Source organism: Fukomys damarensis, unplaced genomic scaffold, assembly GCF_012274545.1.
Source record: "Fukomys damarensis isolate Sample0158 unplaced genomic scaffold, DMR_v1.0_HiC HiC_scaffold_14, whole genome shotgun sequence".
NCBI lineage: Eukaryota > Metazoa > Chordata > Mammalia > Rodentia > Bathyergidae > Fukomys > Fukomys damarensis.
Window position 1 is genome coordinate 16,538,713 of NW_022900926.1, and position 13,277 is coordinate 16,551,989.

At 36.6% G+C, this 13,277-nt stretch overlaps 1 protein-coding gene across 1 annotated transcript in view; it reads right to left on the reverse strand.

The window, feature by feature from the left end:
• The window catches only part of Pex3 (peroxisomal biogenesis factor 3), a 41,999-nt gene that overhangs the window by 7,994 nt on the left and 20,728 nt on the right, over window positions 1–13,277 (reverse strand). Inside the window, exons 4-10 of the mRNA XM_010626608.3 lie at window positions 10,463–10,506; window positions 9,471–9,595; window positions 9,104–9,170; window positions 8,946–9,000; window positions 8,331–8,496; window positions 7,009–7,079; window positions 821–943 (exon numbers count right to left, since the gene is read on the reverse strand). Of these exons, the coding sequence (XP_010624910.1) occupies window positions 821–943; window positions 7,009–7,079; window positions 8,331–8,496; window positions 8,946–9,000; window positions 9,104–9,170; window positions 9,471–9,595; window positions 10,463–10,506 (651 nt within the window). The remainder of the gene's footprint in view (window positions 1–820; window positions 944–7,008; window positions 7,080–8,330; window positions 8,497–8,945; window positions 9,001–9,103; window positions 9,171–9,470; window positions 9,596–10,462; window positions 10,507–13,277) is intronic.

Consider the following 13,277-nt stretch of genomic DNA (forward strand, 5'->3'; position numbering starts at 1 on the left):
TAAATAGGGTCTCACCCCGAAGCATAGGTTGTCCTTAAAGTCATAACTTTCCTGTCTCAGCCTTCCAAATGCTAGGATTACAGGCCTGCACCACCATGCCTGGCTTTGTTTCCTCAAATTATAATATGGGAATTTCCCATTAGCCAACATTGGTTTAGTACCCATTCTGTGATACAAAAATCTACAAAATAGAGGTACGTAAAAAGTATAGATTCTAATATGAGACCAAAGATGCTCAGGTTGTGGTGATAAATATAGAATAAATCATAAGGTATGTTCTGACAGAGTATAGTTATGATTAACATCACTAACAATACTACAAGAAAGACAGAAAATGAATATGTTTAAATAATTTCAGAGATAATTATAGTAAGATAATTATATATATTATAACCATAAGGAAATGGTTTGCAAAATGAGAATCTACAACAAGATGCCCGGGTATTGTAATGACCAAAGTATCAAATCACATAAGGCAATAATGGCTTGTAGTACTAGAATAATAGTAGGGAACACATTAAAATTTAAGTATATTAACAGTTTTGTATTCTACGGAGTTAAAAAATAATTGGAATGTAGCTTACAGAAAAGTAGCTTCTTAATCCAATATAGAGGCAAAGGGTTTTAGGGAAAAAAAATGCAAATTTTAATACTGAACCCAGAAGGAACTTTCGCTTATAAAGAAGTGATTGATTTAAAAGTTTATTTTGTTGGAAAATGAACTAAAATTTGTCATCTAGAATTTCTTTTTCCTCAGGAACTAAAACACATAAAAACACCACATCCACTGGGGTGTCACCATTTTTATATGTCACCTCACCTTGTAATGGAGTTGCTGGGTTGCAGGTCCTGCTCAGTAGGCCGAAAAAATGTAGCCATATTGTCCAGAAGTCTACTGAAACCTCGGTTCAAACAGGTATTCAAAACTGTACTGAAATCTGGACTATATAAATAAGCATACATTAATTTTTAGATTCTCAATGGAAAAGGAAACAAATTCAATAATCCTATGAATACTTTTGAGCATCACCAATATTTTAGTCATGATCTAGGTTTTATAGTGTGAAACACTGTAAAAATTTATCAAAGAGCCATATTTTAAAAACAAACCATAAAAATCAAAATTGTTCAGGACAACACAATAGCAGCATTCTTGTATTTTGCTAGACCTTTTGTATATCATTTAGCACTTTGTACAATGCATTTTTAAAATAAGGCGTTACTTCTCCTGAGGAAACTCCTGAATCCTCTTACAGATACAAATAAATGATTTGCTTTACATACTCTCTCAGGACATCCCAGTGAGACAGAAAACACCATCACATACAGATGAACTGGATACTTGCAGAATGAAGAAACTTGCTTAGGGTATGCAATTAGTAAACTAGGGAGCTCAAACGTTACTTTTAAAAAATTAACTACGTTTATTGGCATTTAGATACACACAGTGATCACATTCATCTTAGGGTATTTGTACTTGTACATGATATATCTTGACTCTTCTTTTTTTCCATTCCCCTATCCTCCCTTCAACTCTTCTTACCCTCCTATTTACAAAAGCTTTGTCTCCATTTTTTCCTTTTCCTTTCCTTCCTTTTCCTCTCCCCTCTTCCTAGTTCCTCTTCCCATTTGAAGATTTCATTCGTACTTCACAATATCTATCATACAGTTTGGTCCTTATTTACACTTTTGGCTTCTCACACCAGAGAAACAATGCAGTATGTATGTATGTATGTATGTATGTATGTATGTATGTATGTATTTATTTATTTATTTATTGGTACCAGGGATTGAACTCGGGTCCTTGCACTTGCAAGGCAGGCCCCCGAACCGCTGAGCTAAATCCCCAGCCCAGTATTTAAATATTTGTGTCAATTTATTTCACTTAAGAGTATAGTCTCAAGATGTATCCATTCACCTAGAAATGTCGCAAGTTTATCCTTCTTTATGGCTGAGTAGCACTCCACTGTATTAAACACACACACACACACACCTTCATCAATTCATTGGTTAAAAGGGATTTGGGCTATTCCCAAGATTTAGCTATTACAAACTGTGCCACTATAAATATGGGTGTACATATATCACTGTGGTATGATGTTTTTAATTAGGTAGATGCCAAGAAGGTGAATAGCTGGGTCAAATGGAGCACTTTTTTTTTTTTTTTTTTTGGTACTGGGGATCAAACTTGGGACCTTGTCTTTGTGAGGCAGGCAGCAGGACCACTGAGCTAAATCCCCGGCCCTAGATGGGTCAAATGGAACCTCTGCTTTTAGTATTTTGAGAAATTTCTACACTGATTTCCACAGTGATTGCACCAGTTCACACTCCCACCTACAGTGAAGAAGGGTTCTTTTTTCCTCACAGCCCTGTAAGCATTTGTTATTGGTTGATTTTTTTTTTTTTTTTTTTGAGACCATTCTTTCTGGAGTGAGATGGAATCTGTTTTTTTAAATTTGTATTTCTCAAACAACCAGTGATGTCAAGCACTTTTTCACGTATTTATTTGCAGTTTCTACTTCTTCATCTGAGAAGTTTCTATTCATTTTAGATGCCCGTTTTTAGACTGGGTCTTTAAATTGGGGGGGGGCTGATTTTTTTGAGCTCTTTATATATTCTAGATATTAGTCCTTATTTTATTTATTTATTTATTTTTTGAGACAGGGTCTCACTATGTAGTTGAGACTGACCTGGAACTCACTATGTAGCCCAGGCTGGGCTCAAACTCATGGCGATCCTCCTGCCTCAGCCTCCCAAGTGCTGGGATTACAGGTGTGCACCACCACGCCCAGTTAGATATTAGTCCTTTGTCTGAGGAACAGCTGGCCCAAAATTTTTCCCATTCTATGGTTGTCTCCTCACTATGTTGATGAATTTTTCTTTTTTTTTGCTATGCAAAAGCTTTGTGATTAGATGGGGGAGCTCAAACTTTAACCCAAGTCTTTCTGATCTTAGTTCAAGCTCCTTTCATTACATTGTGTTATACCTTACAAAAACCCTAATTTATACAAGTCTCCTAATGAAAGTTAGACAGTGCCCAGTGAAATGCAGCATTCTTAATTGGAGTAGGCATGTGTGTGTGTATCTATCTGCATTTTTCCATAGTTTTCTCTTTTAAAACTCATTTCAACAGCTTTATTGAGTTAGAACTTAGATTTCAAAAATGTGCCTATTTTAAATGACAAGTTAATGATTTTTACTAAGTTTATATAGTTATGCAACCATCACTACAGTGAATTGCTGGATCAGATGGCAAATTTAATTTTAACTTTGTTCTCTTTTAAAGGGAATATGATAGGAATAAAAAGAAAAAAACAAAATGGTTGAGGGGGCAGAAACTGAAGAAATTGGGAAAATGCAGAGAAGACCACCACCTACTTTGTAGTGCTCTTATAAGCATGAAGTGAGTGAAGATATACGAAGCCATATAGAACACTGCTTGTAGCACATGGGCTCATAAGTGTCAATTTCTGGTTGTCCTCTGATTGGACTGGGTGCGTTTAGGCCAATGAAGGAAATAAGAGTGACTTTTTGTTATAAATGACTCTGCCTCCTATCCCACGTACACAAACACAGAAGCAATGAGAATTGTATATACTTGTCCCATCACATCTACCAAATTACATGCCTTAGTCCCCGTCCTCAGTAATCTCTCCCTGATGTGAGTTCTCTATTCTTAAAATTATGATGCTTTCCCACATTGATTCTCCCTGGGCTCTCAACTCAGGTGAGGTCAGTGAATGCTTGTTGAGTGTCTACTACATGCAAGGCACTGTTCTGAGTGCTGATGAACTAAAGAGACAAACATTACTAATCTCATGGAGTGTAGTCTAATAAAAAGGAGTATTTCCCTATCAATCCTCTAGTTCACTAATTTAATCTCATGGAGTGTGTCTAAAAATATGCTGAAAAAGAAAACCAAAAATCTCCTGAGTTCCACACTGCCCTCTAAATACTATACTGTCTCTTTGTCTCTTAAGGACTTCCTGAAGCAACTGGCTGTCCTCATGCTCTACTTCAACTCTCACCCTCCAAATCTGGTTATCTCAACTGCTTCTCTGAAGCCTCCCATCAGGGCGACTCACAGCTCCTTCTTGACCCATCTGATGTCACTGGTCTGTCCTTATCTTACTTGACCTCTCAGGAGCATCTGGAACAAGTAAGCACTCCTGTTGAAATATTTTTGTCTCACATGTCTTCAGAACAACTCATTCATTTGATTTTTTCTTCTGTTTCACATGCAGCACCTGCTCAGTCCTCTTTGCTGACTTTGCCTCCTCTTTTCATATGCTAAATTTCGGGGTACTAAATGGCTCAGTCCTCTGTCTTTCAGCATCTGTCTCCCCGACCCTGTCTTTTTTTTTTTTTTTGGTTTTTTGAGACAGGGTCTCACTATGTAGTTGAGACTGATCTGGAACCATTATGTAGCCCAGGCTGGTCTTGAACTCACAGTGATCCTCCTGCCTCAGTCTCCTGAGTGCTGGGATTACAGGTGTGTGCCAACATGCCTGGCCACCACCCCATGTCCCTAAGTACCACATATGAGTTGATGTATCCCAAGTTTGTATCTTTATATGTAAACTCTCTCTTGAGTTTACAATTTTCATATTTAATTGCCAAATAGACATAGCCCCTTGGATACTTCGTACACTTATCAAATCTACCATGGTCAATATGTAAATGGCAATTCCTACTTCCCCAAATGCTCTGTCCCAATAGTAAGAGCCATTCTTGCCACCTCTTCTGTAAGTGCTACTGGTTCAACCTTCAAAATCAATCTTAACTGCCTGCCACTGCAGCCTACACTCAGTCCAAGCTAGATTCACCTTGTGGTTAGATTACTCCAAATCTTAAAATTGGTTCCTCTTTTCCATTCTTATCTCTTTATAGTCAGGTTATTATAGAGCAATGATAGACATCTTTTACAAACATAATGTCACTACCCTGCTTATAAGTCTCCAATGGCTTTCTATAAATCTCCAAAGAAGACACAAATAAGGAGTGACCTATGCTTTCCACATGGTATAAGAAAAGCTGGAAAGATGCACACATATAAATTACAGTGAGTTTCTAACAACAATGACAACACAAAAAATTAACAGATCACAAATACACACAAATACATGCCGTATCACAGATTACAAGGTTCAACACAGGCTCGGCCGGCCCTACCTATTTCTCCAACCTCATTTCTCTATCAATCCTCTAGTTCACTGCTCTCTTTACAGCACTGGCTTCCCTGCTGTTCCTTGAACAGGCCTAACATTAGAGTCTCTGCACCTATTTTTCTGCTTGGGCCTGTATTATCCCTGAATATATGGCTTACATCCATGGTACAGTCATGTTTCCACCTAAACGAAATCCTTTCCCAACCTAGCTATTACAAACAGCATCCCTGGTCACTCTCTAGCCTTTTTTTCTTAAAGACAGGGTCTTACTATGTAGTCCAGGCTGGCCTCAAACTCATGGCCCCAGTTTTTCTGGTGCTGGGATTATAGGTGTACGCCACCACTTATGTCTCTTTAACCTCTTGACATTTTATTCACTTTATTAGTTTACTGTAATGTTTTTCTCCCACTAAAATGTAAGTTCCAGGAAGGTGGACCTATCACTGACATGCAGACCAATTCTTTTGTGAAGCTGGCTGTTAACCATTTTGTGTATACAGAGGTATACCAGATTACTCCTAATAGAGAATAGGGCTATAAATTTGGGAACCCTAGCACATAGATGGCAGTTAGGGCAACAAGAGTCCCCTCAGGCTGGGGCTGCTGAGGATGAAGTAAGAACAAATTTGTGAGAAATACTAATGTTTAAAGGAAAGCAGTTAGAAGAACTAAGAAAAAATGGTCTGAGACTTAGGAGAGAAAGCAGAATATTACACTGTCATGGAAGTCACATGACAAAAAATGTCATAAAGCTTTCAAATATCAGAGAAAGGTCTATTAAGATGAACATCACAAATTCTCTAGATTTGGAAAAAAGATTCCTGATAATCTTTTCCAGAGATTTATGGAGTGACTTGGTAAAATATAATGAAAAAAGTAGAAAGTGCTACTGTAGAAAGACAAAGGACTAAAATGTAATGAATTCAGACAGAAGCTTCATAGCTTTGTTAACCTAAAACTACTGAACTAGAGAAACATACTAGAATTACTCCAGGGATGCATAGAGTATTTCAATTTAAAAGAGGGTTTGATACTTTTACCACTACAGATAAAGTATACTAATACTCATATTTCCCAGTGCTAAAATTACCTTAAAGGGTTTAAATGGTTCAGCCAAGGCTGAACAGCTAATAAGAGAGACAACACTGACTCTGGATTATGTGGTCTTCTAATATGTAATCTGGTGCTTTTTCCAGTTTTTACAGTCTGATTCTCTTTGGGTGATTCAAGTCGTAATAATTTAGGATGAAGTGAAATTTCTATCATTTAATGTTTTTAGGAACACTATAACCTACCTAAAAAAGTTTAGGCTGGGTGAGTAGTTTTTAAGTGGGAGTATGAGTGTGTGAGAGTGTGTGTGTGTGTGTACACAGTATAGGTAAGTGTGTGTGTACTTGAGAGCCAGCTTCCTATCTCCTCAACCTGACTTCACATTGGCAGCCTAAGATCTGTACAGCTATACTGTCAGTTGCTGATGTTATTTTATTTTGTTTTCCTTTCTGCAGACCTGGTTGTTAAACATTTACTAGTATCCAATGGGGTATTATCCTGGAATGCTTTTTTTTTCAAAATACAAATGTTAACTACCTTCCAGCTCCTCAACCAGTATATCAGGATCTATACTCGAGGGAAGTGGGTGGGCAAGGTGGGTATCTTAAAAAAAAAAAAAAATCCCTGCTTTCCTCTAGTTTAAGTAGGAAATTCTATGGAAAAGCAAGATACAGATTCAAAATTTAACACAATATTACGCTGAATGTGTTGTTCAGGAAAAAACTAAAAAACAGTTTTAAGTGCATCCAAAATACAAACACATTGTCCTTGTCATATGTCATCTACATACCTTTCCAGCATGTCTCTGGTTTCATTGAGAAGTTTAATAGTCGTAATGTCCCTGGAAGAAAGCCCACAGGCCTGTAAAATTTAAATGCCATAGTTCAGGGTTTAAAACATTAACACAGGGTCATGAAAAAACTAATCACATTCACAAACTCAAGAGTTTAGAAAATCTAAGTCTATGTTCTGTCAACAACCAAACCCTCAAACTCAAAAAACCTGTAGAGGCTTATGTGTGCAGGTAGGTAGCATTTAAAATACAAGTCAAAGTATACTTTGTAAGGTCTTTGCTTATTCTGCCCTTAGATACATGTCTAGCACATATACGCAAAGAAAGAAGAGACTATGAAAATGCAAAGGTCTGGGGCTACTGTCTTTTTCTTTAACCATTCAGAAATTTAATCAGGATAACTTGTTTTTTTTTAATTTATCTGCTCTGAGACTCTGTATATTTCATTCAATGTGACATTTTAGGTTTTAATTAAATTAAATTTAGTTAAGATTTGGTTTATCAGTCCTCTCTTAACCCATACCTTTAAATTATTTTCTTTCTAGTTGCACTGTGGAATTTTAAAATTGTGGAAATTGTTTTATAGTGCCAGAAAGCTTTTAAAATTTTCTTACTGCTTCTTTTTGGGGTCCTATTTTGTAAGGAAGTTTTCTTTCATTAGTTCTGCTCCACCTGTCCTCTTTTTTTTAGCCTTTATCTTTCAAGTCACAGGGCTCCCTGACAGGAGGTGCAACTATAGGGCCTCCCAGCACCCAAGGTCATCTTTGGTTTCTTCAGGGGTGGGAGGTCTGCAGGCAGTGAGAAGACAGCATTCTGGTCTATGGGAGTTCAGCGGTAAGGTGTGGCACAGAGGCCTCACTGTTCTGAGGTTTCTCTTGTTGCTAAGTGAGAGTCATTCTTTTCCTGGGTAGAATGAAATGGGCTTAATCCAGTTTACTAGTGAAAGACTACTCAGTTAAGCTCCATAACCTGCAATCTTTGCCATTTTTATTATTCTTAATCAATGAATAACTTGTATTTGTCTCCTAATGTCCCTATAAGTAATAAATATATTTTCCTCAGATTCCCAGCATATATCATGTGGTCTGCTACATGACTATTAATAAAAATTTGCTGAGTATCTAAAACTGTAAGTGATCCAACAGGAAATCAGTCATATGTATTTTTTTTTCCTAAATCAATTAGGGTTTATTTAAATTATGGAAATATATGTCTTCTAATCACTTTTCAGGAGCCTCAAAAATCTAAATTTTAAGAGAAAGTAACAAATTTTGAAAACAAAGAATAACTGTTTGGTGGAATAGTTCTGAATTAAGCACCTGAACTGCTAATGGAGTTTCTTCATCTGGCATCATATAATGGCATAAAAAAGACCTGGATCCATCCTTGGTAATCGAAGAAGATTTATGCTGTTCAACAAGAGTTCTTATTTCTTTTAGTTTTTGCTCCAAGTCCAAAAGAGACAAAGAATGTTTAAGAGAAACACTGGAAAAAAAAGAAAAAAAAACTGGAATAAATTTAAACTATGCAACACATATATCCTTATACACATTTTTTCTTAATAGAGTACAATCTTGAAATTGTTTCTTCTGGTCAAACCTGAAACTGGTAACTATACTAGAACAGAATAAGAAATTAGCCATGAGATAAGATCCATTACTACAGAGCCAAGAAAAGCCTTGCTGCAGATTTCGTAAGAAAATTTCTATTACAATTATAGATATTATCAGTATAAATGGAAGGCAAAGGCTGCAGAGGCAGATTTTACAGTAGATCTTTTATCTCATGACCCAAATATTTATGTGTTCTGAAAATAATCAACCAGCAATGAAACATTAAAACTTTCCCCCAGTGACCTACTTCATTTGAACAATTCTAATTTTTCTTTTATTCATCACAATCAAAGTCAGAAAAGGCAAAGAAAAACACCTTACCTTCCTAAAATTTTCTGTACAGCTTGTTTAATGACAGTAATTAATTCTGTCAGGCCTATTAAAGGACAAACAAAATTAAAAGATTTGCTCCCTTGAAAAATTACTCTATAATATAAATAAACTAAGAATAGTGGGAAGGGTACAGAGTAGAGTCATACCATCTCCAAGGAGGTGCTGAATACTTGATAAGTACTGCTGCTGGACATCTGGGGGAGCAAGAGCGGTCTGCACAAAAAAGAAATAAGGCAAGTTATCTTTTCTTATTAATAAAGAAGCAACACTTTCCTACAGCGAGGTGAGATTGTTTTCACAATCTGGAATGACAGGATAAATGAGACTCTTTAGCATATCAAAAAAGTCTGTTTTTCAAAAGATGGAAAATAATCATAATGCTAAATGTTTACAATCTCATGAATCAAAAATACGTTTACATCATAGACATTCTTATCAGGATAAATAACATTCAGTTAAACTTTGAGTCTGTTGAAAGAAAGGTCCGTATGTGCTTACATGTAATAAACTTACAGTGCCATTTTTGCCAACCGCTGCATTATCCAGGTAAATATATCCACCAATTATGTTTAACTGCACCCGCAGAAGAACCACCAGCATACAGGTACTATATACAGCCACAATACTTCTTGTGAAACCTGCAGAGAGTGGACAGAACTCTTGGGTATTGTTACTAAGACAACAACAAATGTATAAAATCATGAGTCATCCCATGACTATTTTTTCACAAAATGACTTTAAATATATATTTGTAACTGTATCAAGTATAAAAATAAAAAATATACCCATTCAAAATATCTCATATTTAACCCATCTCCTTACAATCTGCTTAGAATAATTTAAGTATGATTTCTTAGTTGAAGTGATAACCAATAAAAAATGTTAGGTAAAAGTATTCTATTTTATTATCTTAGAAAGGAAAACTGGCAGGTGTTAAGAGTTGCAGCTCACAGAGTTTTCCAAAGAGTGAGCTTAGAAGTGAGAGAAGAGAGCTGAGTGGGGAAGAATTCTAGCTTTCCCTCTGGCAGAGAGAGGAGGAGATGCCCAGCAAGGACTAGAGAAGGAATAGAAGGACAGGAAATCCCAAACTGGGTTTCCCAGCACCACAGCGCAGAAGGTCAAGTCAGAGGAGGGAAGAGACGTGGTGACTGCTGCCAAGAGGTCCAGAGGGAGGAAAATGTCCCAGTGCATTTAGCAACACACAGTACTACTGAGCTGGAGGTAAAAACTTCCTTTAAAATATAATGTTAATGACATTAGTACCCAGAAGAGGCATATATAGTCTAGCACAATTTCTCACATCGTTATTATGAGAACAGTAATCCCACCACCACCGCCCACCATTCACTGAATACTTTTTGTGACTACATATTGATTCACTTGTTTCATGAGTATTATTTTAATTATGATGCCAACTCTATAAGGCACACAATTCAGTACACAAAATACAGTGTAAAAATTTCCCTTTATAAATAGCCTAAAGATATGCTGTTATGTAGGCTTACTTATTATCTTCAGATCCTCCCATATTTCCAGCTTGTTTGAAGGTCTAAAAGAAAAGAATCAGATATGAAAATAATCTAGATAAGTTAATTAAAAACTCTGAACTTTATAGATTTATATTTAATTTCTAATATTAAAAATAATAGTGACTGAAAAAAACAAAGCCCACAGAATACAGCAAGAAACAATTATAATTCTAGTAACCAATAAGAGCAACCCTTTTCACTGGTATAATTTGTTTTCTCTCTTTCTGAGCATATGTAGACATGTGCTATAAAACCATAAAGAAAATCAGGAAAAATATTTCTTTCTTTCCCTTATGTATTATTTCACAAATCATGAAGTAATCTTGTATCGACATTATTTTGTTTTAAATTATCATTATGCATGTATGGATTTCCACGCATATGAAATATTAATGCACTGGCGGTGTTTAAATTGCACATCTTCAGAAGGTGACTGGCTGACGGCTCTAACTTCATCTGTGGAGGAAACCACTGATGAGACTGCCATTTGACTAGGAGGGGGTGGAAAATCGGGGCAGAGCCGGTGGGCGAGTGGACCGACCTCAGGTTCGTTCTCTATCTGGCCCCCAGCTCCTTTTCCTCTCGGTCCCTTGCTGCTCTTCTGGCCACCACAAAGTGCTCAGCTCTTCTCCACTGTCCCATCCCATGTTCTGCCTCGGCTCCAGCCCACTGCAACAGAACCAGCCTGCCACACACTGAACCGTGGTTGGAAAGGCATCTTTCCTCTTTGAGTTCTTTTTCCAAGGTGTCTGGTCACAGTGAAGAAGACTTGACTAACACAAGGCCACAGGATTTTTAATTTCACTGCTCTTACATCTGCACTTCATTCTGCCTACACCAGAAATCTGTGAAGCCAATGAAATGACTAGTGCTGGATTCCCTCAACCCATGTACATTAGTTGTAAAATTACAGTAGCAATATTAAAAGGGTCTGAAGTTGTTTTGTTAATTCCGTGTCAGAGGATCATGTATTTCATGGAGGATGTACAGTACAACTTCTGTTTTACTCACTAAGCATGGTTTCTGTCTTTGTGATTATAGCATTGACAAGACTTATATTTAGGTTTATTTTACCCAAATTATTTAGATACTGCTTTTTAAAAATGGAAATACTTTTGTAATTACATAAAATATTTATATGGTTCTAAAGTCAAATTTGTACAACACAGCACATCAAAAAAAAGTTATGTTCTTATCCCTCTTTATTCTGTCCCTTATTCACAGGTGACTGTTACACAAATCTTTAAGCCAGGTGTGGTGGTGCACACCTGCAATCCCAGCACTATGGGAGGCTGAGGCAGAAGGATCACAAGTTTGAGTCCAACCCAGGCAACTTAGCAACTTAGGGAGCTCTTGTCTCAAAATAAAGAAGTGAGAAAAAGGCCTGGGGATATAGCTGCACACAAAGTCCCTGGGTTCAGTCCCCAACACCACATCACCACAATGAAAAAAATCTTTTTTACTTTACTTTATATAAGGAAATGTGTATGTAATATATTCATATCTGCTCCCTTACAAAAATGGAAGGATACTATAGCAATAAAAATATAAGCTTTTTATCTTTCTCTGCCTGTGAACAGAGCCTGGAGCTTCAATCATCCCCTAGACAGCACAGGTTCAAAAGACAGGTGGAGTGGATCCTACCTACAAGGCACCAACACGCACTTTCTCAAATCTACAGATTCAGGGTGGGATGCCATAGTGATTCTTTTTTTTTTTTTTCAGTTCAAGGGATTGAATCTAGGGCTCCATTCATACTAGATAAGTTCACTACCATATTTATTCTGATTAAATGGAGAATTTACTACAACACAAAGTATTTCAATGCAAGTAAATCACATTTTTGCTCACCAGAAAAAATTTCAAAGTATGATTAAGATAAGAAAATAACATATAAACAGGGTAAGGAGTTCAGTGACCTATCTTAATTTTAAGAAATTCTCTTCTACAAAAAAGAAAAGTGGAAGCACATCTTTCCTCTAATCCAGAATTATACATCAAAAATTAAAGCTTTTCTATTTTCCTACACACATTGTTCACATTTGTTTTTATTCTTTTCCCTCTCCCTCTCTTGCTTTTATTTTACTTTTTTTATCATGGCACTACTATGCCTTGAATTATGATGATTTATTTAGTCTACTTTTTCCTTTGTCTGTCAAGGACTTAAAAGAACTTTATCCTAATAGTGAGTGCTGGGGATTGAATCCAGAACCTCTAGCAAATTAACATGTGCTCTGCTACTGAGTTAAGCTCCCAGCCCTATTTTAACTATCCTGAATCCCTCAAAGCATATGGCACCTACACCTTAGAGGAAACACTCAGTAAGAATGAAGACGGCCACCATGTTTTTTGTTGTTGTTTGTTTTTTTGAGATGACGTCTCACTATGTAGTTCAGGTTGGCCTTGAAATCACCACATAGTCTAAGCTGGCCTCAAACTCCTAGCAGTCCTTCTGCCTCAGCCTTCCAAGAGATGGGATGACAGGTGTGCACCACCATGTTTATTATGTCTGCGATGACACTGCTTTTATAAAATTGTTTTACACCTACTTTGTCTTGCCTTCCCAATAAAACGAAAATGTAAGGCAATACAAAAATCTATTTCTTTTCTATCCTATATTTATATTCATATAGGTGATAATTAGGTATTTATTTGACTGAGAGCAATTTGCTCATATGTGTCTTCTTCACAGAACTACAGAAACTAATTCATAAGCCAAACTTTACAAACTAAAGTGAATCTATCCTAAGAATACTGAAATTTATGGAGGTGAAGTCTGATGACACTGGTA